The following is a 24532-nucleotide window of genomic DNA, read 5'->3' as shown; positions in this document are numbered from 1 at the left end:
CCACCGACCCGACTACTCCTGGCTTCACGAGTACAGCACCAGCGTGGGAACGGATCTCCACAGTGGCTCGTCTGCGGGCTTCGCCGGCCATCGCTAATGGCAGAACCACTAGGGAATTTCTCCCGACGGGACGCTCCGGCTTTGCGCCTCGGCTTCTTCGAAGTTCACCGACCGGCGGAGAGCGGGCCGAACACCTGACGTCTCCTGCCAGCCCGGCGGGGTCCTGGCCGCATACCCCTCTCCCTCGGGCTCAACTTATGCCAGAGGCGTGTCCATTGTGCGGAGGTGTCTGTTTGTGTGTGATAGTGAGTTTGTCCACACCCTGGTACCACGGCGAGGGCGTCCCCTACCTGGGGAATCTAGGGAAGACGCAGTGTATAAATCTGGACTGCGGATGCAGTTGGAGGAGCTCCCTTCTGAACTTGAAGGCTTGTAAATATGTAAAATAAACCAAGTCTTCTTTCTCCACTAACGGACCCTTCACTCAGCGGCACTCCTGTCCGGGATGGAGCGGGCGTCATCCTGACCAAGGTTGTATCGAGAAGCGACCCCGATACCCACCATCAACAGCTCTATCTCAGAAGACGCGAAGCCAAGACGCACAAAAAGGCTACACTGGTGTCGTGAAAATAGATCTTTCCTTATATGGATGGTCTGGAGAGACGTTTCCAGCAACCTCTACATGGTTTTGAATTCTCTCGAGCAACTTGGAGCGTACACAAGTAATTCTTAGGAACTCAGCTATTAGCAGTGGAAGGCAAAGCTGGCTCGCACAGAGCAGCCCTTTCAGCGCCAGCTCAACGGCCAAGCCTGGAGGTCAATCTTCGTTAATGGTGTCCCTGACCTTTGCGATCCATCCGCGTAATCCCTCAAAGTCAATTTATTCTAAGTTTGCTCTCTAAGTCCTTGCATATGGTCCTGCTGGAATAATTCATCATTAGACGTTTTTGGCGAACCTTTGAAGCTGCAGTAGCTGCTGTGGTGGAGGTCAATATCCAAATGAATTCTCCACAGCCGCCAACTTAACTTCGTTTTCTTATTAGGCAGCCTTGCAAGTTCATTGGCTCTGAAACTGCACCTTTTCATCTTAGCCTGAACGTCAGTGAAGCTTGGGTTTATTATCACCGTGGATGCTCCTGTGCAGCCTTCCTTTCTCCGGACTTCCTCGCCCTTCATTTCTAGTTCGTTTACGTTCAGTGACCTTCCATTTTAATCAGACCTCTTGTAAGCTTGAGTGCTACGAATGGTACAGAAGCTGAAGTCGTCCCGTGACTAGGACGCTAGAGAATTAGTTAGTTGACAAGTCAAAACAGCCATACAAGCCACCTTTATGCAGCGGCGCATTATTTCCTGCCTGGTTACAGACGAGGGGGAATTCACTATCACGAGAACCTGAAGCGGCGATGAGCTGCTTCAAAGAAAGCCACGCCCAGATGCAGTTTCAGACGCCAAAGGATTGCTCGCATGGTGACCGCTGTTGCGAGAGGCCGACGAGCGGTGTAGTCACATCTTCAATAGCATGGAGCGGTAGTGGTCCAGCACAATTCCATGTCGTCTGCGTGACGATCTTCTGTTGGCGCTCGTCAAATCGCATCGACAGTTTTCGCTCATCAGTTATTAGCACCAAGTGCGTGTGCGCTGAATCACGGTTGCTCTAAATTTAAGCCTACTGAAGCTAACCTGAACATATGTGGCCGTTATTCCGCATTATCTAGAGTTCGATGACTCGCAGATATGAATTACCTTTCTCAGTGCATACAATATTGCCACGTGCCTAGCACCGTGCAGCCTAAGAGCTTAATCAAAACGACGACAAAGCAGCGGTTGGCTCGAGAGGCGCGATTGGGATATTTTGACTCAATAATTCTTTTTCAGCCCATCTCTATATTATTTTATTATTATTATTACTAATTTTGAAATCAAAACTTTTATACCTTTTCATTTGATGTGGAAGTATCCTCCGGTGTTGCTTTCCCGCGTGCTTTTCATTTTAATTACTTGAGTACAGGTGAATAGCCACCAGATTCTTGGCCGATCCTCCAGTGTGGGTATGTGCCATCTTCTGATAGGCTAACAACAACTACAACATATACCTAGCCCTGGGATTAAAAGTGCCGCCCTAATTCCCCCCCCCCCCCCCCCCCCCCCAAGCCTACCTGCACGGCTCTCCTCGGGTCGTCATACTGCTGGAGGTGCTTGGCAGGCGAAAAATGCGATAATGGGATGAGTCGATAAAGACAGGAATATCCGACGGAAGCCTATTTAAATTCAAATAAAGTTTCTGTCCGCTTTCTTGAGCCTCTACTGACATGCCAGCGACCATTCTGCACATTTCTGTGCTAATTCAAAAAATGAAATGCGGTTCAATCAGTAACCTGTGCCACATTGGTTCTGTTCATTCCTGTGAAGAAGACAGCCTAAGGTCTCGGAAGAGGTCAGCATGCTGAGAAACACTGCACGTATTTGTATCCACCAGAAAATTTACCTTTAAGAAGCAGAGTAGAGACGAGTTATGACTGTCCAGCAGCTTTGAAAGGCTGGGCAGTCACTCTCCACATTGACGCTAAGCAAGAACTAGATTTTGTTTTCCTCAGCTCCTGAAACTTGTTTGCGCTATTCGTGGGGAACTCCGAGGCGCAATTCCGTTGCCTCTCATCCCCTGCCTCACTAATTTTGATGATGATGGTGGTGTGGCTCAAGGATGAGCAGAAAGTCCCAACCTTTGCACCCTTGCTGTGGTGTTTGAAAATAAAGTAATGCGAGAACACTAAAAAAGGACTTTAATAATAGCCCCAGGAAAGTAAGTGAACACATTCCAGTAAATCAGTACAGTATAAAGAAAAAGAGGAATTTCATAACAATAATCTACAAGATTAGAAGCGTTGCTCTAAATCGGCACTGAGGAGGAAAATCGAAGGTTTTGTGTTGTGGACACGCCAAATAGATGCATCAATTGCGGTCATGAAACTACATTGTTCGTTTGGTTTGTTTTTTTTATGTTTAATCAAACTGGTTAGTATAGATACAGTTCGCCCTCTACCCTAGGTGCGTTTACTTGCTACGTACCGTATTCAGAACCCATTGATTTGGTTATACATCATTGTTCATCGTTGCTAACACAGCTTTCAAATAAGTCTTCAGGCGCAACCCAAACATCTTGTGTGGAGGCCCTTGACAGAACGGAATTAGGGTTTTTCAAAGTGTTTGCAGTAGAGCATGGACACCGAGGACAATGACGACATGAAAGCAGGCTGCCTTGTCGCGAGGAGGTGAAGAAGAAGCAGGAGAACTGAACCTGACTGTCACCAGAATGAGGCACTCAAGAAGGCGTCCGAATCGCAGAGTTCCCGCGTCGCCTCAGCGCAAGGCACCGAATCATGGAAGAGTGGCGGCAGAAGGCGCGGCTCTTTGGCGCAAGATTTCGGAAATTCTCCCGCCAGCGCAACCGAATCCAACCCCAAGCCCCTCCAGTCCTGGGGAGGCAGTGCGTGAGGACGAACAGAAGCTCCACTTTTCGATGTGCCCTCTTGACAGTCCGCCAACAGGGCCGCCACCAGCTCCTGCAGACAGGGGCTACGCAGCGCTTACACCACCTGGGTGAGTGCTGATAATGCGCGTTGTGATTTGGACCGTCGGCTGTTCCAATCTCCTGTAGTTTTTTTTTTTGTGAGGCGGATTCGGAGTGGAAACTGCTGGGGATAACGCGTATGCAAACATTCAAATTACGACGGTTTAAAAACCACATATTCTTGGGTAGCTGAAAACATCGTGCAGGAAGAGACTACTAATAGTGTTATACATTGCGAAAAATGAACAGCAGCGAGGCTTCATGCTCCTTCGATTGAAAGTCAATTTCATGGCTGGAACGCTAGCGGGGCGCGAAAGGTTAAAAATTTTTAATTGCAGAATGCTTTTGACGGCCACCATAGCGTAGTAACGTGGGCGCGTATCGGAGGGTCCAAGAAAGATGAAGGTTAGTTGTGTATGGAGGGAATGGATTTCACACATAAAGCGAATGAAATCAGTCGGAGCGATTAAAAAGTTTTCATTTAAATTAACTTAGCACACAGAGTTAGCGTTACTTTTTGCACAACGAATGCCGGATTGCGGAGAAAGCATTTCATTATATGGACACTGACATAGTTCTTGTAGCTAGTATTCTTAGTATAGCACTTTTAAGTATAATTTAGGCGCAGGGCATATCTCTAGAAGAATGTTGTGATGACCCCCATAATGCGCAGGTCCACACGGGACGGAGAGGCAAAGAGACAAGGTATGGCTCAGTTTAAACAAACAGGTATATTCAATAATTACACATGATTAAGGTTATACATCAGAGGATGGGGCGTCCGAGCTTACGTGCCGACGACTTCATGGGGGCGATGGAGTGGCTCCGGAGTTGGGCTCGAGCGGTTGCTGGCAGAAGCTGCACGCCGTCGGGCTTCGGCGCTGAAGGCCCTCTTGGCGAACGATGTCGTCCTCAGCTCAGACTCGACTGCATCCGTTTACATGTGCTTTTAAGCACTTGATTAACAAAGGACTAAGGGCGGTCATTTCCAGTGGCCCGCCCAAAGCATCAATTCTCCAATCCAAAATAACATGCGAGATGGGGACCACCCCTTGGGTTGGGCTTAGCCTCGAACCCAGAGTCTGTTAACAATACAAACTAAATAAACAACAAAAACGCCACCACTCTCTCTCAAGTGAGAGTATACACAGGCTCTCTCTTCGGAGCTAATTCACTAGCGCCTGTCTTTCCACATTCTTGGCGAGTACTGCTTGTCCGCCATGACAGGTGTCCGTCACGGCCCTTCTGGGAATGCGCTTTTGTTCACGAGGCACGGCGGGAAGCTGTGGGTGCCTTCCCGGCGATAGCCCACGTCGAAAGGGGAAGGAGAAAAAGAATGTTGTCTTCGCGGTAGCGCATAGCGTCGGCTGTGGTACGGCGCGCTCTGGCCCGCTGACAGCTCCCTTGTCCTGGAATGTGCCCGGAAATTGGGGAGGATAAAGCCTGTTTCCCCGGGGCGGCGGCGGGTCCGGTTGTTCTGGTCGTCACTCAAAGAGCATGGCTGGATAATTGATGATGCCGCTGTCACGGGTCTCCGTCTACGCCGCGCCGTCGAACGTGGATCCTCGTAGCACACACGGAATGTCACACTCGCTCACCCTCCAGAAGAATGTTCTCCGAACATTTGAGTCCACGCAGCTCCCCTTGTCTTTCTGAATCGCCTCGCACAGTGCGTCCGACAAAACACTTTTCGCTGCACTCAACACCACTGCACAACACCATATGCCTCCGCTGTCAATACTGGCGTCTCCAGGGGCAGCACTGATCTTCTTTTACAGATAAACATGAAACTCAGCACCCAAGCCTCTCCTTTCTAGTCCAAACTGGACGAAATAAATTTACCACAGTTACAAAGGAGCTCCCACTTCTAGCACGATCACGGCACAGACAAAAATATAGATAACGAAAGGAAGTAGGGCAGGTTCTGCATGCGCTCCGCATGCTCTCCTGTGAAGGTGTTACATAATGACAGAAAGGTTTAACTACCAACTCTGATAACTTAACACATAAGCACATAGCAATGTTATGAGCTGCGGCATTACACAATTCTAACCAGTTCACAACTCCGCTCTGTTTACGCCATTAGTCCGACTTAGCTTTCCGATTTCGCAGCGGATATCGGCCTTCATGAGTCATACTAAGTAAGTCTGTGCCCCTTTGTCTGCTTTGGGACTCGCGAGGGCTCGTGGCAGGAGCCTCTCCTGGCGTTATCTGCGCGGCAACCTCGCGCGCTTCTTCTTCTAGCAATGCATGAAGTAAATCCGGTGGCATTCCGGCCGTCACCTCGGGCGCCTGCCGAACAAATGCAGGAGAGGGCGTTTCTTGCGAACTATCTGCGTGCTCCGCTTCACTTCTGTCCCCATCAAAATCCGCGCTTTCCCTTTCCTCATTTCGTGAATACTGAACCGGTGCCGACTTGAGGCGATTTGCGTGTATCCTTATCAAACGCCGGTTCACGTCTCGGACTCTGAAGTTTACCGGAGAAAGCTTCTCGACAACCTCGCACGGTCCTCTCCACTTCGTCTGGAACTTACGAGCTAGCCCAATCTGCCTTTGGCAGTTTTCAATGTACACGCTGTCCCCCACATCAAACGGCGCGTCTCTAGCACTGCGATCGTGCACCTCCTTCCTGCGCTTCGCCGCTTTCTTTAAGGACTCCTTTGCGATGTCCCTCGCCACTTGCAAGCGCGATTCTAGCTCAACCTTATAGTCGTCCAGTGAAGCGTATGGGACACGACGGGGGCCCTCTGGCACTTCACTAGGCTGGTCCGGGTCTCGGCCGTAGAGAAGAAAGAATGGCGATTCGCCCGTGCTCTCGTGTGCTGCGGAATTGTAGGCAAACATTGCATACGGGAGCCACAAGTCCCAGTCCCGCTGGTCGCGCGAAACAAAATGCGACAGGAACCCGGCCACGGTTTGGTTCAGTCGCTCCACCGCGCCGTTGCAAGCCGGATAATACAGTGTTGTCTGCTTCTTAGCGATCTTAAGCAGCTCGCAAACTCTCCTCATTAGCTGCGACACGAAGTTCGTTCCCCGATCTGTCAAGAGTTGCCCCGGGGGTCCATGTCGGAGCACGATCTGTTCGACAAATGCTCTTGCAACCGTGTCTGCCTTCTGATCTGGGAGTGCTACCGCTTCCGCGTATTTTGAAAGGTGATCGACAAATACTAAAATGTACTTGTTTCCGGAAGTGGTCGTGGGCAATGGGCCCATTATGTCCATACCTGTCCGCTCGAAGGGAGCCGAAACCTCAGAGAACGGCTGAATTGGAGCTGGTCTTCGTCCCTTGGGTGTTTTTCTTTCGAGACAGGAATGACACTTCGCACAGTAGTCTCTAACATCCTGTCGCATGCCACTCCAAAAGTACAAACGCTCCACACGCCTGCGTGTCTTTGCTACGCCAAAATGACCGGCGCATGGCGCATCGTGAAACTCGCGAAGAACCCTTTCTGTCCACGACCGAGGTATGACGACTCTCTCCCAAGCGGTTTTCTCTGGTCTCCCTTTCCTGGTTGGCCTCGTGCGCCGACACAGGGTGCCGTCTTTGTCAATGAAATAACCTAGCTGTTCGGGGTGAGACGGTGCGCCCTCTAAGCTTTCGATTATTCGCTTCAGGTCAGGATCTTTGCACTGCTCTGTGCGTAATTCGGCGGGGTCGACTACGGGGACAAACTCATCTATAGCTGCCACGGCAGCTGTGCGGCTGAGTGCATCAGCATTCAGATGTGTCTTTCCTGACTTGTGCTCAACTTCAAAGCAGTATTCCTGCAGGTGTAGATTCCATCTAGCGAGTCGCGAGCTAGGGTCCCTGACACTCATCACCCATTTCAGAGGATGGCAGTCTGTGACTAGCTTGAATTTGCGGCCGTAAAGGTAGCATCTGAAGTGCTTTACTGCCCAGACAACGGCGAGGCACTCCCTTTCCGTAGCTCCGTACTTTTGCTCTGTGGGGCTCAGCTGTCGGCTAGCAAAAGCAACGGGATGTTCTTTGCCCTCGATAACCTGAGATAGCACGGCACCAACTGCGAACTTTGACGCATCTGTGGCCATAACGAAGGGCAAATTAAAATCCGGGTGGCGCAACAGCGGGGCACTCATTAGCTTCCTTTTCAGGGCCCCAAAAGAATTCTCCGCGTTTTCGTCCCAGCGAAAGGCGACATTTTTGGCTGTTAAGGCGGTGAGCGGCTTAGCGAACTTGGCGAACTCCTCTATGTGCCTTCGGTAGTAACCGATCAGGCCGAGAAACTGCCGGACCTGGCGGACGCTAGTCGGGGATGGAAAATCCGAGACACACCTTAGTTTCTCAGGGTCCGGTCGCACGCCGTCAGCTGAAACAACGTGCCCGAGGTACTTCACCTCGTTTTTGAGGAATTGGCACTTAGAGGGCTTCAGCTTGAGACCCGCTACTCTTAGTCGCACCAAAACCTGCTCAATATCGCGCAAATGGTTATCAAAACTGTCACTGTATATGATAATGTCATCCATATACACGAAGCACAGCCTCCCCAGAAGACCTGCCAGGATAACATCAGCGGTTCTCTGCCAGACAGCAGGGCTGTTGGCCAGACCCATCGGCATTCTTTTCCATTCATAGTGCCCTGAGGGCGTGTTGAATGCCGTTTTCTCGGCATCTGCCGGATCCATTGCTATCTGCCAGAATCCCGCCGCCATGTCCACTACCGTGAAGTACCTGGCAGAGCCCAGCTGAGAAAGCGTCTCCTGTATATTGGGGATGGGGTATGGATCGATGCGAGTTACGGCATTTAGTTTGCGGTAGTCCACTACCAATCGATACGAGCCATCTGGCTTTTCCACCAATAGTGCTGGTGCTCCCCAGGGTGACTTTGAGTGTTCGACAATGCCGCGATCAATCAGGTCCTGCACCTGCCGCTCCATCTCCTCACGTTGGGAGTAAGGAATCCTGTACGCACGCTGGTAAACGGGCGATGAAGTGCCGGTTTCTATCCTGTGCTTTATAACGCCACAGCAGCCCAAATCCAGGTTGGACGCGGCGAATACCTCCGAGTAGTCGTTCAGCAAACCAGCCAGAGCCTCCCTCTCCCTGGAATTTACGTGAGAAAGATCGAACGACACCTTTGGAGCAGCCGAAGGACTAGCATGCTCTACAGTTGCGAGTACCGTATCGGTGGGCTCACGTTGCTCTATTGCAGAGGTGAAGAAAGCCAATGTTTTGTTCTTGGGAAGGCTCAGTGGCTGCTGGCTACAGTTAACCACCCGTAGGGGCACTCTGTGGGCGTCATTAACTGTCACGAGGCACGCGGCTGCCTTCAGGCCATTGCTGAGAGAGTCGACCGGCTCAAGCACTCCCACGGCGCCGCTCTCTACATCTGAAGGCACAAACGCGTACAAAATGTGCTCCGACCAAGGAAGGACGACCGCCTCCTCGACCAGCCGGACGGCAACCCGCGAATATACCTTCTCCAATGATCCCACTGTTTGACGGGTGTCAATATCGGTAATGCGAATCTCAGCCCCTCTCCTGTTCAAAAACGGAACTTTTGAGCCGCCCGCATTAACCTCTTCCTCAGAGAATGAGACTACTACCTTCCCTTTTCTCAAAAAATCCTGCCCTAATATACCTGACACTCCGTTTGGCAGAGACACCGTGTCCGGGCATACGTAGCAGGGGTGCTCCAATGCAATTCCGCCGAGAGAGAAGTGTAACCGGTAGAGTCCACTTATGCCAAGAGGATCCCCCGTTATGCCTACAAATTTGGTTGCCATACCACCAGACGCTTCCAACACCTCGCGGTCCCCCTTCCTTCGAAGCGTGTTAAAACTGCTCTCCTTAAGCAATGTCACCTTTGACCCCGTATCTATCAACAATTCCATACAACAACCATTTAACTTGCAACGCACAACAGGGCATGCCTCGTCGGCCACACAAACTACCACCACCTCATCATCTACTGCTCCCTCCCCACGCTCCTCAGGCTGGGGAGGACTAACTAGCTTTTTGACTCGGTATCTGGAGCCCCGCTGTAGGCTTGCTTAGGGCGTGTCTCGCCTGCTTCTCTTTGTGGCTCCCCACGGCGCACGTTTTGGCAGAACCTGGCGATGTGTCCGCGACCCTGGCAAGCGAAGCATACGATTTCTTCAAAATCTCGCATACCGCACCTGTAGCTTTGTGGCGGTCTCCGGTTTCCAGCGAATGGGCGCTGTTGAGCGCGCGCTTCAACCTGGCATTCTACCTGCTGAGATAGCAGCTGTTCTAAGGGATCTAACCGCTCTGTCAAGAGAGCAACCTCAGGGTTGAGCACCGCTCTCTCTATGACGCGTACTCTCGCTGCGGCTGTCGTTAACGCCTCATTTTGTTCCTCATCCAATGCGGCCTCCACGGCTTGGTCGAAATTGCTCGGCTTGCGCGAGAGCACGAACCGGCGCACGGGGTCTTGCAGACCAGCCACGAACAAAGCGGTCATTTCCTCTTTAAGTATATCCTCCGCGTATTTCTTCTTAAGCTGGTCTCCTTCCTCCTCCCTGCTTAACGTATCGTGCGCTAGGCGCTGAAGCCGCGACGCAAATGTTCGCACGTCCTCCCCCGCCATCTATCCGGCGTCACGGAACCTCTGTACCCGCACGTGACGTGGTTCCGTGTCGAAATGCTCAAACGCGAGCTTCTTAAATTCCGCAAATGATTTTGTGGATTTTACTTTTTCGTCTCGCCATGCAAAATCATGAGCAGCTCCTGCCATCTTACACCTCGCCATTCCCAGCATTTGAGCATCGGACCATCCCCCCATTTTCCCAATCTCTTCTAGCATGGAAAAGAAATCGAAGATTGGAACCCCTGTCTTATCTCCTGTAAACGTCGGAACGACGCTTCCTAATGCCAGCATGCTTGCTCCGAGCGACGGCTGTGGAGTGGGAGCTCCCTCAGATAAAGACATTTTTTTTTCAAACCCTCCGGTGCCTCAAGCCTCTCAAATGGGGGTAAAAGTCCCACAATCAGTCCCGTGATTCCCTTTTGATTACAATTTTGAAGTCATGAATGTCGCAGCATTCAGAGGACATTTGCTTTTGAGACCCCACTTCTGACACCAGTGTGATGACCCCCATAATGCGCAGGTCCACACGGGACGGAGAGGCAAAGAGACACCGTATGGCTCAGTTTAAACAAACAGGTATATTCAATAATTACACATGATTAAGGTTATACATCAGAGGCTGGGGCGTCCGAGCTTACGTACCGACGACTTCATGGGGGCGATGGAGTGGCTCCGGAGTTGGGCTCGAGCGGTTGCTGGCAGAAGCTGCACGCCGTCGGGCTTCGGCGCTGAAGGCCCTCTTGGCGAACGATGTCGTCCTCAGCTCAGACTCGACTGCATCCGCTTACATGTGCTTTTAAGCACTTGATTAACAAAGGACTAAGGGCGGTCATTTCCAGTGGCCCGCCCAAAGCATCAATTCTCCAATCCAAAATAACATGCGAGATGGGGACCACCCCTTGGGTTGGGCTTAGCCTCGAACCCAGAGTCTGTTAACAATACAAACTAAATAAACAACAAAAACGCCACCACTCTCTCTCAAGTGAGAGTATACACAGGCTCTCTCTTCGGAGCTAATTCACTAGCGCCTGTCTTTCCACATTCTTGGCGAGTACTGCCTGTCCGCCATGACAGGTGTCCGTCACGGCCCTTCTGGGAATGCGCTTTTGTTCACGAGGCACGGCGGGAAGCTGTGGGTGCCTTCCCGGCGATAGCCCACGTCGAAAGGGGAAGGAGGGAAAGAATGTTGTCTTCGCGGTAGCGCATAGCGTCGGCTGTGGTACGGCGCGCTCTGGCCCGCTGACAGCTCCCTTGTCCTGGAATGTGCCCGGAAATTGGGGAGGATAAAGCCTGTTTCCCCGGGGCGGCGGCGGGTCCGGTTGTTCTGGTCGTCACTCAAAGAGCATGGCTGGATAATTGATGATGCCGCTGTTACGGGTCTCCGTGTACGCCGCGCCGTCGAACGTGGATCCTCGTAGCACACACGGAATGTCACAATGTCAAGAAACTCTACTCTAATTGGCTTACATGTAGGAGCGTTAAGCTGCTTTGAAAACGATCAAAGACACAGAGATGTTTTCTTGATTAGAGTGAGACGTAACACTACAAGTACAAGTTTTTGATCTTGCAGTAAATATCATTTATCTGCAAAGAACTGTATTTCTTAAAGAGTTAGTTTTGAAGGGAAACTCAGATCGAGAATTTGACTGCCTTCAAAGCGTCGAATGTGTCAAAGTTGCAGGTAAACCATGTGAAGCCCTTCTGTGCTAGCATTTAGAGTTATGACGTGAAGGCCTATTAAAATCGCGGCTCCCTTAAAGCTTGCCCGCACCACACAGTGCCAAGTGTGTGGGAGATAAGCGGGGCGGGCGGCATGGGGTGCCATTTTCTGTATAATCGCATTTCCCTCGCATAAGCACTTGCTAAACACCACGCATAATCACCTAAACTTCGCCTTAAGAGCATGACGCCATAGGTTTAATGGATTAATGCCCATATATGCTAAATTGATCACTATGAACTTTATGTTCATAGATCAATGGGAGTCCCCATCCTTGTGCGATACAGGATTGAGTACATTCAGCGCTTTATCACATCACTGATTACACCTCGCTGCGTGTGACTCCTAATGAATGGAGAGCAATTTTAATTGTTAGCAATATTGAAATAAAAGGAATTTGGAAACTGATTTCGACTCACCTTCATCTGTTTATTTTTCGGCTTTTAAGCAAAGGTGTAATGCCTAGTAAGAAATTCGGATAATCATAGCAGATCGAAGAATGGAAAAAAAATCATGGGTACATCAATGACAAGCACGAGTAAAGCAGCATCCAGGAAGCAGGGAAAGTGATACGTGGATTTTTTATCAGAATCTAACACCGACGAAAATCAGCGCGACGCGTAACGCCCGATTATTAGGCAAAATTTAAAAGCGGAGTGCCACAGCAGATAGGAAGAGCAGCGAAGCTCAAGAATCATATCTAGAAATGACATTCGGATATTCGGATATTTGTTTTCAAGAACGTGGTAGTGCCCGCCACTAAACTGAAATAATCAGAAATGTTATTTTCCTAACAGTGGATTCACCATAACTGCGAGTTTTGGGAGAGTGACTGTCATCCACAGCATGCAAAAGTAACTTTGGCGCTTTTCGCATGCTCCACAATCTGCCGTCCGCAATTCCGGGTATTCTGTCGTTCTGGCTTTTGTAACATGGGTAAGGAGAGGGGCGGCAAAAAGGCGGCCATCACAGTAACTGATAGGCGCAATACTTTGGGGCACAACATTGCATGGTTGGAACTTATGAAGTGGTATTCTGGTGTGGAAAGCTGACTGCTGTCATATACTGAGCCAAACCACTGCATATAGTGCATAATTTTAACTGCAGACTGCACTTCACCAGTCACCGGATTCGACTGTCTGCGGACCAGGCGCCGGCGCAAGAACTGAGCGATCTGAGTTGGCTGCTCTCTCCGAGGATTGCTGCGTGGAGAAGGCCACAGCCCACATTTGGACTGTCGCCACTGTTACCACCACTGCCGCAGGCAAAGGTAATTTCTTCAGTGGATCGATTCAGTTTAGGTCCCTTTGAGTTTTAGTTCTTTTGTTTACTAACGCATTATTTCTTTATTCCACTTCTCTCAGGAAGCCGGCCTGACAGCCTCGAACCAACAATATTTTCTATTTCTTAAGCTTACGAGTACTATATGAATGAATGCAAAGTGCGAGGAAATCCAAATAAGCATGGCTATAGGACCAGAAGTTAACTGAAGTACTGCTGTCTGCGTCTAAAACAGACGCTTTCACAGAGGAACAACAAGACAATGAAGAAGAAACTTTCGTGTGTCGAAACTCCCGTCTAGGCGTAATCTTCTCTGCATTTTTAAGCTCGATGGTATGATAATCACTGTACTGCAATTTTTCGCCATGCGTGTATTAGTCCAAATATGAGGGTGCACGTTTTAGGGCAGGTATGACAGTCAAGTAGGACATCAGCTCAGTTATGGAGCTGTTGTCTTCTGGTGAAGGTCAAAGCCTTTGTAAGAGAGCGGAAGAGTGCCAACACTTTAATACATGTACTAGCGTAACAAGGGGCAGGGTTAACAGACACTTATTTAAGCAAGCCAGAGTGACCCTCCAAACACCTCGAACACATGGTGATGATTATAAAGCAAGTAATAAATTTCAGATACCACATCTGCCATATTCCAGGATATGGGTCATAGGCAACTCGACAATCGGGGATATGCGTACAATCATTACAGTAATCAAGCAGTGCGAGGAATATAACGAACCCTTATACAGGGTAACCAAAGCTACGCTTTAAAGTTAGGCGCTGAGAGGTACGTGAAATCCACCTCAGCACATAAGTGACGCAGGCACGGGGACACAAAATGAGATAACTGCCACCATAAGTCACGTAATTAAGTAAACTCTCTTGATGAACGTTTGAGTAAATGCTAATCGCGTTTCGGTTATTTTCGGCGAACTCTTCACCTAGGCCTCCTATCAGTAAAATTATTAGCTTATTTAACATTCAGTCCTCGCAATTTAGATACGCATGCGCTGTTTGGGACGCCTATCACAGTAACCTATCTAACATGCTACAAGCAACACAAAACCGCGCAGCAAGATTCATTCGCTTGGCCTTTTCCTATCACGTAAATGTAACTAAACTAAAACGTAATGCTCATCTTACAAACTTGGCAGACCGCCGTACTGTTGCAAGACTGCCTTTTCATGAGTTTTGCTATTATCCTATGATAAATTCTCATATCAGCCCTGCCCACCCCATGTCGAGCCGCACAAACCACCAGAGGGCTGTTTGCCCTCTCCCTGTCCGGACAAGTGCTTCTCTGTCATCATTTTTTGTACGCACTACAAAGGACTCGAATCACTTGCCCAACGGCGTCGTACTTTATTCCGACCCATCATCATTCAGACCATCCATAGAAACAACCGTTTGCCCTGAACTCCACTCCGTCATCTTATACTCCTGTATTGGGGCATATCAAGTTATAATAAATAAATAATGAATAAAAAATAAATAAATTTATAAGGTCATATAACCAACTAGTTTTCACATCTCTTCTTATAATTACGCATGCAAGACTGCGCGGATCTGTGCAACGCTTCTACCCTCTGTAACGCGGATGTTGCGTGCTGCGTTTTGTTTGTCGGCGGGGTCATGGCATATGTACGGCTGATATATGTTCCTCTTTCAATCTCGCTTGCGGAAATACAGTAGTGACTGCGCGGTGTGGGGTAAGCATTAGGCGTTACAGTTTTAAGGTCCATCATGGCAAACAATTTTTCGGCACGTTTTTGCACTGCTTGCAATCGCATTGCGACATCATCTCGTCAACGGGTTGCATTCGTTGCGAGCTACAAGATTGCCTCCGCTTTAGCGCCGCCTGTGAAAAACCACCACGAAGAATAACGTTGAAACCCACGTCACTTACATAGCTGCTTCCTCCGGGACGAGGTACTCCACCCAAGAAAAAAATTTGGACGACGCTTAAAAGGCAGCTGAAGCACTTTTCGGAAAAAATTGAGTTCTCATCATTTTATAGCTTTTATTCCGCTGAAAAAGAATATCTCATTCAAAAATAGCGGAAATAAGCGCAAAAAGCTGTTTTTTAGAAGAAAACGGGCTCTTCGCTAAGGGCGCCGAGCAAACGCTGCTCTTGCCCGCGATTGGCCGGGACTGTCGTGACGTCATCCACGGGGATCTCAGTACGGAACTGACGGCCTTGCTGCGTAGCGCTTTGCTTCAGCTGGCTTTCAAGGGCTACGTTTTAAAAATTTTGGATAATTTAAGCAGTGTTGAACAGTATGGACTTTCACCATGCATGTTCGAGCTATAAGCAGCTTCAGAAAGCGGCGGAACCAATGACGCCGCGGACTGCGCCAGCAGCGGAAGTCAAGTCGCGACAATTTCACTTGTGGAAATCTCGACTGGACAGATGGATGGATGGATGAGAGTTTTTATTTCCACCGCAAATGGAGACCCCTTACCGCCCCCGGCACGCAGGCCTGGTGGGTGGGGGTCGGAGCCTCCGTGACTAAAGGCTAGCAAAGAGCGGCATCAGCCGCCAGGCGGATTGGCTGGTTTCTGCCGAGCGGTTTCTTCGCTGCGCAACATAGCTTCCCAGCTTTCTCTGCTATCAATATCTTCGTCGACTCCGGGGTAGTCAGCGCATTCCCATATTCTTTGCTTCCCTGTAGCCATGGAACCGCCGGATTGTCGGAACCTGGACGAACGCGCGCAAACCTATTCTGAAATCGTTGAGAACTATAGACTAAACAGAAAACTGCTGCCACCGCCGGATAAGATGCTAAGTAATAGAGAAGCGAAAGCATGGCGGCGCCTGCAAGCCGGAGATTTCGTTAACCCGGTAGGGGGCTTTCACGTCCTACCAGGGTAACACGAAAACCAAATTTCGACTGATGCATATGTTTTGCGTAGGTGACTGCGCGTACATATCTTTTTTGTAGGTGCATGTGTAAGTCGCAATAAAAAAATGGAAATTGCGCCGAAACGCAGTTGTGTACCACTGGTGCATGAAAGCCTGGCCACCAACTTTTTCCCGGCTGCAGTCTGTGTGTGTCTTCTTGTCCTGCGTCTTTTTTTCGCTGGTTTATTTCTCTTGACCAACTTCTTGTAACTCCTGTAAACATGATCTAAATCAGATCACCTGCACGCTTACGTGAGTCCCGCGAGGTAAAGCATTTGTTTGCTTATTTATTTATAGTTGCTTGCCTAATTACTCCCGAAAGCCTTTTAGAACTACAAAAGAATCCACGGAGCCGAGGTGAAGTGCGTCCGCTCACGGCGTTCATTCGTTGGCTCTCCCGTAAGGGAAGGAAAATCCTTTCTCTTACGGCGCGGTTCAGGTGTCCACAGAGATGCGCCATTTTTCGCTCACGGCCAAAGACGCCGACGACACCGGCTCTTCTGCGACACGAGCTCCTTAACATTGTCGCGTTTAAAACAGACGTGTACTTCCGTTGGCTCAGATGAATGACAACGCCTCATGAGCGATGCGTCTCAGCGGCTCGCCAGCCAAAGCGTCAGCGTCCGATTAAGTAAAATTTCATAAACGTTTTTCAACGCCTCCGCATAAACGCCTAAAACCAACATCAGGGACAGGCCACAAAAGTGATTGTCGATGAAGGCTTGTAAATTGACAGTTTCGTGTACGTTAACTGCATGCCATTAGTCAGCCTGCAACAGATTACTAAGAGTACGACGCACCTTCGTAACAGCCGTCAATTTGTTAAGGAACTGTAACTTCCATCCGTACCACGTTTGCCTTCGCCAGGAGTTTAATAAAGCAGATTTTGAAAAGCGGCTTCACTTTATATATTTGGGCCTGATCAAAATTGATGACGGTAAGCAATTCCTACAAAAAATTAGTTTGGACTGATGAACCTCGGTTTTGTCCGAATGTCACTGTGAATGTTTACAACTTCTTCGACTGCTTTCAAGAGAATTACTATCGACTGCGGCAAAAACAAGCACCCAGTATGGTTGAGTGTGAATATCTACTCTTGTGAATGTATATTGTAAAATACAAGATGATAGTATTATTGGTCCTAAAATTTTTCAGGACAATCTCGACAGAATGAGGTGCGCGCAACAAATACTTGCTGGTGCTGTCGACTACTTCGCTAATCTGCTCCGTAATTAGGCGCGTGAATTCTGGTACAGCATGATAGAGTACCACTACGTTCCTCTTCTACAATTAAAGAGCTTGTTGAACAAACATTTTCAACGACTGTGGATCAGGTCCAATGCAGATGTGGTGTTTGCGACCCAGATTCCTTGATTTTTCTACGCTTGCTTGCTTTGGGGGAGCTGCATTAAAGGTCATATCTGTGCAATTGAGAGAGAATTGACTTTAATGCCATAAAGAACGGGTTAAAAGCGGCCCGTGCGACCATCAACCCAGAAGCACTGCACTGATTTAATGGAGCAACGCGATAGTGGTTTATGTGTGTCGCTGCTGCGATAGGAAATATTTTGGACTTTTCTAGAAGGCATAATATCTTTACGGGTGTCATGTTTACATACAAATTCAGGTTTGTGCATGAGCTCATTGGACATTAAAAAGCAAAATGGAGTATTCCGCACTGCCAAGTCACGTTTTTTGTTGATTTCAATGAAAACAAATTATACGAATTAGAATCAGCAGTTACTTTATTTGCATAACACAGGCAAAGACATCGCCCGTCCATCTGGGCACCCATTACGCACGCATTTTCTCCTCCGGTTTTTCCGCTGCCTCCCATGCCTCGGCAAGGCACCGTCCCTGTCGTTGCAGACTGAGCGGTTGCGTGTTTCGGCAGCGGTTTTGGGATCTTAATTTTTTATTTCCCCAACCGAGAGCGAAAGGGAGGGGAGTATTTATCACCTTTATCTATGCTTTAACCCCGTTTCCAGACTGAACGCCGCAAGCAACAGACGCCTCACCCCGGGGAGGAGCTAGGAGCTGTTCATCAGTCTTGTATGTGTAATTATACGAACATATGAAGACTTGCAGTCGGACATTTCGGAACACGGGCATTTAGAAGACTTGTACAAAACAGAATTGCATTGAAAATATGTTTGTCTATAAACTTCCGATATTAACATGCCCGGCTCACTGCATTCCCTAAAAAAGTTCAATAAATAGTTTTAGGTAATTAGGTGCCTGACAGAGACGAATATTATCTCACCTTTTGTCTCCCTGGCCGCACAACTTATGTGCACAAGTGGATTTCACGTATATCTCAGTGCCTGATCTGAAGAAATCTCTATGACTTAACTTTGATCATCCTGTATAAAGATTTCATAGATTATTAGAAAGATTTTACTCAGTGAAAAACAGCACTCGTAAGCGTGGCGGTACCTGCGTGTAGAAGAGGTATGTGGAAGGTTGTTGAAAATACATGTAGATGCTGAACAGCCGCCAGAGTCGTAAGTAGGGATAGTGATAAAATGAAGGTGTCAGGCAAGGAGACATGATTTTAGCAGCACCGTTAACGGCGTGTTTACAGCAGTTATTGAAAAACATGGATTGCGAGGAGTTCTCAATAGATGTTAATGCGGAATTCCTACGTAACCTTCCGTTAACTTATGACAGTGGTTTACTAAAAACTCAGGTGAAGAAACATTGATAATGCATGATCGAGGACTTTCTATGGTAAAGCTCAACGGCGAACCTGAAAATAATATGAACAAATGTAAACTAGTGTTCAGTAGTCTGGGTGTCACTGAACAGTTAACGACAACCAGCGATGCATCAGAAGCTTTCAGGAAATACACCAACTTAGGGCACGTAGAATCCGGAGACCCGGACAATGGGAGTCGCATAACTAAGCGAGAAGAAAGGAGGAGTTCATTTTGTTGGCCGTCTCAGTTCGTGGATCAAACGTTACCATTAATGCTGAAGTAGCAAGCTTATGACCATGGTAGCTTGCCAGTACCAGTTAACGTAGGTGGCAGAACTTTGAAGGCTAATCAAAAGCTTGAAATTGAGTTTCTGATAGCGGTATGACCTGAAGAAAAGAAAATGGTGTTTGTAATGTTAAGAAATTTGAAGAGAGCAGCATCAGTCATTAAATAAATTCAAGTTATTCATATCGCAGTTAAAATGACGAAGGACAAATGAGCATTACCAGTGCATGTAATGCGAGGGCAAGCTAACATTGTGGTAAGGGTTTGGAGTAAGCGAGGAAGTAATAGTGACAGAGGGCGATCGAGTGGTCAGGTGGGCAGATGGGATTAGAAATTTTGCGGGATTAAGGTGGCCGCCGCAGGCACCGGGCAGGGTTGATTAAAGAAATTTGGGCAACGCCTTCAGCCAGTAGGGGTCGTAGCTAGGCTGATGCTGCAGATGATGGCGTGCGGCTTTTCAGAGCATGAGAAAGACAGGTCAAAGGAGGAACGCTTTGCGTCTCCCATGAGAAAATGAGGAGGAAAGCTCGGAGGTGGACAGCGCGGAGGGAATGAAAGCGCTCCGGTTAAAAACGAGGAGGAGGGCAGAAGAGGGGAAAAAAGGTGGGCGGGGCGCTCCTCAGCGCACTTTCCGCTATTAGATCACGTATTTACTTGAAGCATCGGATTGGCTGACGGTCGTGCACCCGAAATGGCTACACTGCTGACAATAGAAGAGCTCAGAATAGGTGGAGAGAGGCTCATGGGTGCAATAAAGACAGAATTACCATTGATATGCAACTGCTGTGCTGATGAAAGGTATTAATGTGATTTTTTACTGGATATTCTGACAACAATGAAACCTTTAGTGAATCTGCAATCTTTTTGTTTACATTTGTGCATTTGATGTCGAACTTAACGCCGATCAACGCAACGGTCTCACAAGCTGATTAAAAAATACAGCTTTCGCATAATGTGACGATAGCATTGTAACGCGAGATGGCGCGCGCCGACTTCCTAAAAGGGGATAATGTCTCCTCTTTACTTGCGTCTCGTTGTAAATTTAACCATTAGAGATGATGATGAGTTAAAAAAACTGTCTTCTTCAAACCGGCCCGCATCAATGCATCAAAGACAGGTTTGATTGGGCCCTCAATTTTTATTTTTTTTGTGTGTCCTACATCTTTTCGTTTCAAGTCGAAAATTTTTTAACCAGATTTACAAGTGGCCCCATTGTTGCCCTTAGAGTTTGTGTTTTATCCGTCACTCTAAGCTGTCAGTTTTCTCAAAACAAAAAAGAATGGTCATATTAGAGTAGGTTTAATGTATTTGACCAGAACTAAGTGTATGTCCTAATTTCTAGCTACACCTTTTGATGAGCTAGTTTGTTCATGATCTTTAATAAACAACGGTGCACTTAACAGACCAACACAGTAGTCTAGCATTCTGTCTACGTCTGTTTAGAGCACGTTTGTTTCTTCAAAGCCTTAATTTCTTCAATGTCTTGTTGAAATCATGCCCCTGCTTGTTAGAACACGTTTCCTTGCGCACAAATGCTTAAACATTTACGCTGGAGCCGCTAATCCAAGGCCTTACTGATAAAAGCATTTACATCTGCAGTATAAGTGAAGTTACCCTGGGAGTGGCCGACACCGTGCTTATCGATCACTAAAGACGCTGACACAGTAGCTAATGCTGTTGCAGTAAGTGACCAGTGCGTTTTGTAAACGTAAAACCTATCCATCCGATCTCTCAGGTGCCGTCTAATAACGTGAAGCCCTCACACGCACATGCGTTGAAGCATATTTGTGAATCCGTGGCTACATCAGCACAGCAGTTGCATATCAATGGTAATTCTGTCTTTATTGCACCCATGAGCCTCTCTCCACCTATTCTGAGCTCTTCTATTGTCAGCAGTGTAGCCATTTCGGGTGCACGACCGTCAGCCAATCCGATGCTTCAAGTAAATACGTGATCTAATAGCGGAAAGTGCGCTGAGGAGCGCCCCGCCCACCTTTTTTTCCCTCTTCTGCCCTCCTCCTCGTTTTTAACCGGAGCGCTTTCATTCCCTCCGCGCTGTCCACCTCCGAGCTTTCCTCCTCATTTTCTCATGGGAGACGCAAAGCGTTCCTCCTTTGACCTGTCTTTCTCATGCTCTGAAAAGCCGCACGCCATCATCTGCAGCATCAGCCTAGCTACGACCCCTACTGGTTGTAGGCGTTGCCCAAATTTCTTTAATCAACCCTGCCCGGTGCCTGCGGCGGCCACCTTAATCCCGCAAAATTTCTAATCCCATCTGCCCACCTGACCACTCGATCGCCCTCGGTCACTATTACTTCCTCGCTTACTCCAAACCCTTACCACAATGTTAGCTTGCCCTCGCATTACATGCACTGGTAATGCTCATTTGTCCTTCGTCATTTTAACTGCGATATGAATAACTTGAATTTATTTAATGACTGATGCTGCTCTCTTCCTATCTCTTAACATTACAAACACCATTTTCTTTTCTTCAGGTCATACCGCTATCAGAAACTCAATTTCAAGCTTTTGATTAGCCTTCAAAGTTCTGCCACCTACGTTAACTGGTACTGGCAAGCTACCATGGTCATAAGCTTGCTACTTCAGCATTAATGGTAACGTTTGATCCACGAACTGAGACGGCCAACAAAATGAACTCCTCCTTTCTTCTCGCTTAGTTATGCGACTCCCATTGTCCGGGTCTCCGGATTCTACGTGCCCTAAGTTGGTGTATTTCCTGAAAGCTTCTGATGCATCGCTGGTTGTCGTTAACTGTTCAGTGACACCCAGACTACTGAACACTAGTTTACATTTGTTCATATTATTTTCAGGTTCGCCGGTGAGCTTTACCATAGAAAGTCCTCGATCATGCATGATCAATGTTTCTTAACCTGAGTTTTTAGTAAACCACTGTCATAAGTTAACGGAAGGTTACGTAGGAATTCCGCATTAACATCTATTGAGAACTCCTCGCAATCCATTTTTTTCAATAACTGCTGTAAACACGCCGTTAACGGTGCTGCTAAAATCATGTCTCCTTGCCTGACACCTTCATTTTATCACTATCCCTACTTACGACTCTGGCGGCTGTTCAGCATCTACATGTATTTTCAACAACCTTCCACATACCTCTTCTACACGCAGGTACCGCCACGCTTACGAGTGCTGTTTTTCACTGAGTAAAATCTTTCTAATAATCTATGAAATCTTTATACAGGATGATCAAAGTTAAGTCATAGAGATTTCTTCAGATCAGGCACTGAGATATACGTGAAATCCACTTGTGCACATAAGTTGTGCGGCCGTCTAATAACGTGAAGCCCTCACACGCACATGCGTTGAAGCATATTTGTGAATCCATGGCTACATTAGGCTGGGCAGACCGACATTCTCTATGTGACCGAACAACTGATATTGGGTTGGAACCCTGAACAAATGTACTCAGTTCACGGTCGAGCCCTGATCGCTTCTGACATTTGAGTACAGGTTGTCTTTCATCGCAGCTTTCAGTGAGTTACACGACAGTAGCATGCAATCAAGGTAAGGGGCTTAACCAACTCACAAACCATTTTTTCTGGTGAGAAGTAAACAGAATTCAACACTTCCCAAAGCAGGCTGCCGTATTGCGCACAGAGCAAGCACACATCAGCCATACGTTGCAGGGAATGATGCAGAGGATCAGTACCTGCATCAGTTCGAAAGCTCAAAACCATGTGACTTTAATATTAAGACAGGGATGTATTATTTATGTCGTTTCCAACACCCCTCTCATGCAGAACCCGCGAGTGCGCTTCAAACATCCTCCCGCACCGCTGATGTCTGAGGCTGGCAGTATCGTCTACCTGGAGCACGCGCCAGCCAGCAAGGAACAGAGCAGCACGACCTCAGGCATGGACCAGTGTCCTCAGCTGCGAGTCATCTGCGGCGTGTGTGCCTGCATAGGCATCATCGTGATCAGCGCTGCGATGGCTGCGCATATGAGCCGCTCTATGCTGAGCAACATCCAAAGCCCTGCAACGCTGAGCTTGACGTCACCTCCGGAGCCTACAGCGCAGAAGACGTCTTCTACGATTACAAGAGCCCCTTCCGAGAAGAAAGACCCCGGCTTAAGGAGAAAAGCTGGCTTAACTGCTGATACCACTGCGGAAGTAAGCTTCAGGGAGGCCGAGGGAACATACTCTAAAGAAGACGTCTATGAAACGTCGTTTGTGGACGATTCTGATGAGCGTGACCAAGCAACGGCCACAGCTGACGTAGTTGTGCTACATTTTTCAGGTCGAACTGCGAGTATTAAGAATGTGCTGAGCCCGGCCCGCAAAAACGGGAAAAAATCAGGAGGCGCGTTCAATGATGCTGATTAGTACCATCAGCAGGAAAAGTAAAAGCAGCGTAGATAAGTGTTTGAAATTCTTTATTAAATCACGGTATAGAAGAAACGTTCATTCTGTCGGCAGGTGCAAAGCGCGGTGGACTACGCCTGTCGTGCTCTTTGTCGTCTTAGTGCGGATTTACGCTGTCCTGCAAATAAAACTTCATCTCGCTCACCTGGTGTATTTATTTCTCGTGTGTGATCCGGCGGTGGGATCCGAACCCATGACTTCCGCATTTCGTGTTCGGTGCTCTACCAACTGAGCTACGGCGCTGGATGTTCTATCTTCTACTTTCGATTGTATGTATGTTGCGTGTAACCTCTCCTTGAAAATGTGCACCAGCGCCACCCTCCTGTATAAGTGCGGGCATAGTATTGCCGCGAAGGTGATCGAACACCAACAAAGAAACACGTACGAGAACACTCTTAAGATATCTATCGCATTAAGAGTGCCACAGCCAAGGACCTCGTTAATCTATTGAGTGGGCAAGTGCAGGAAAAAGAGGGGCTCGTTATTACATACAAACGAAGGAAGCAAACAGATTCCGCACTCTAAGAACATAAGGAGTACTGGGAACTCCTTTCGATGGAGTATCCGCTTGTCCCATATTCCACTCCTTTTTTCCAGACTTGCCGCACTCCTTCCAAGAGTATGCCCTCTGCAGGAGTAGATATACTCCTTTATTAAGATGCTGCCGGGGAAAAAAACTGTGTGAAGCTAGGAAACGAACCGAGGAACTTTACGGGTTGTGAGGCGGGTGCGCTACCTCTTCACTATCACTGAAACGAGAGTTTCATGTTTTGAACACTTATAAATGTTTTCATTATTAATTCCGTGGCGCTTCCTGCTTATGTTTCGTGAACTTCTGTCATTTAACTTCCCAGGCAGCTGCCGCGTTTGTTGTCAAAGCACAGTAAGTGATGAAACAGTCCCGACAGCAGCTGCGCGCCACCGATAATATTTTCTCGGAAGCAATTTCATGGTGCACGGTATGTTTAAGCCTCACCGTTCGTGAAGAAGATAACTGCTGTGCTGTTGCATATTTCTTTGTATTAAAAACGAAGTCAATCTTGACTTAAGCGCTGGTCGAACATTCGCACCGTACCAGCACTGCAATAGCAAGTATTTAGAGTGATGTTTCGCG

The 24532-nt window shown here is 48.1% G+C and overlaps 1 protein-coding gene across 1 annotated transcript; it reads left to right on the top strand.

Moving 5' to 3' along the window:
* The first annotated feature begins 3310 nt into the window (after positions 1 to 3310).
* On the top strand, positions 3311 to 24305 carry LOC144123905 (uncharacterized). Its single transcript, XM_077656618.1, has 4 exons — positions 3311 to 3597; positions 12965 to 13127; positions 22795 to 23166; positions 24273 to 24305. Exons 1-4 carry the CDS (start codon positions 3311 to 3313, stop codon positions 24303 to 24305), a joined length of 855 nt encoding a protein of 284 aa, XP_077512744.1.
* Positions 24306 to 24532: the final 227 nt, after the last annotated feature.

Source organism: Amblyomma americanum, chromosome 3 (assembly GCF_052857255.1).
Source record: "Amblyomma americanum isolate KBUSLIRL-KWMA chromosome 3, ASM5285725v1, whole genome shotgun sequence".
Lineage (NCBI taxonomy): Eukaryota > Metazoa > Arthropoda > Arachnida > Ixodida > Ixodidae > Amblyomma > Amblyomma americanum.
This window is presented reverse-complemented; position numbering and strand designations above follow the sequence as displayed.

Excerpts from the sequence above, each read along its gene's own strand:
- LOC144123905 (XM_077656618.1), top strand. The coding sequence starts at position 3,311 with ATGAGGCACTCAAGAAGGCGTCCGAATCGCAGAGTTCCCGCGTCGCCT. Across the intron at positions 13,128-22,794 it reads CACCACTGCCGCAGGCAAAG|AACCCGCGAGTGCGCTTCAA; the intron begins GTAATTTCTTCA and ends CCTCTCATGCAG. Across the intron at positions 23,167-24,272 it reads CTGCTGATACCACTGCGGAA|GCAGCTGCCGCGTTTGTTGT; the intron begins GTAAGCTTCAGG and ends TTAACTTCCCAG.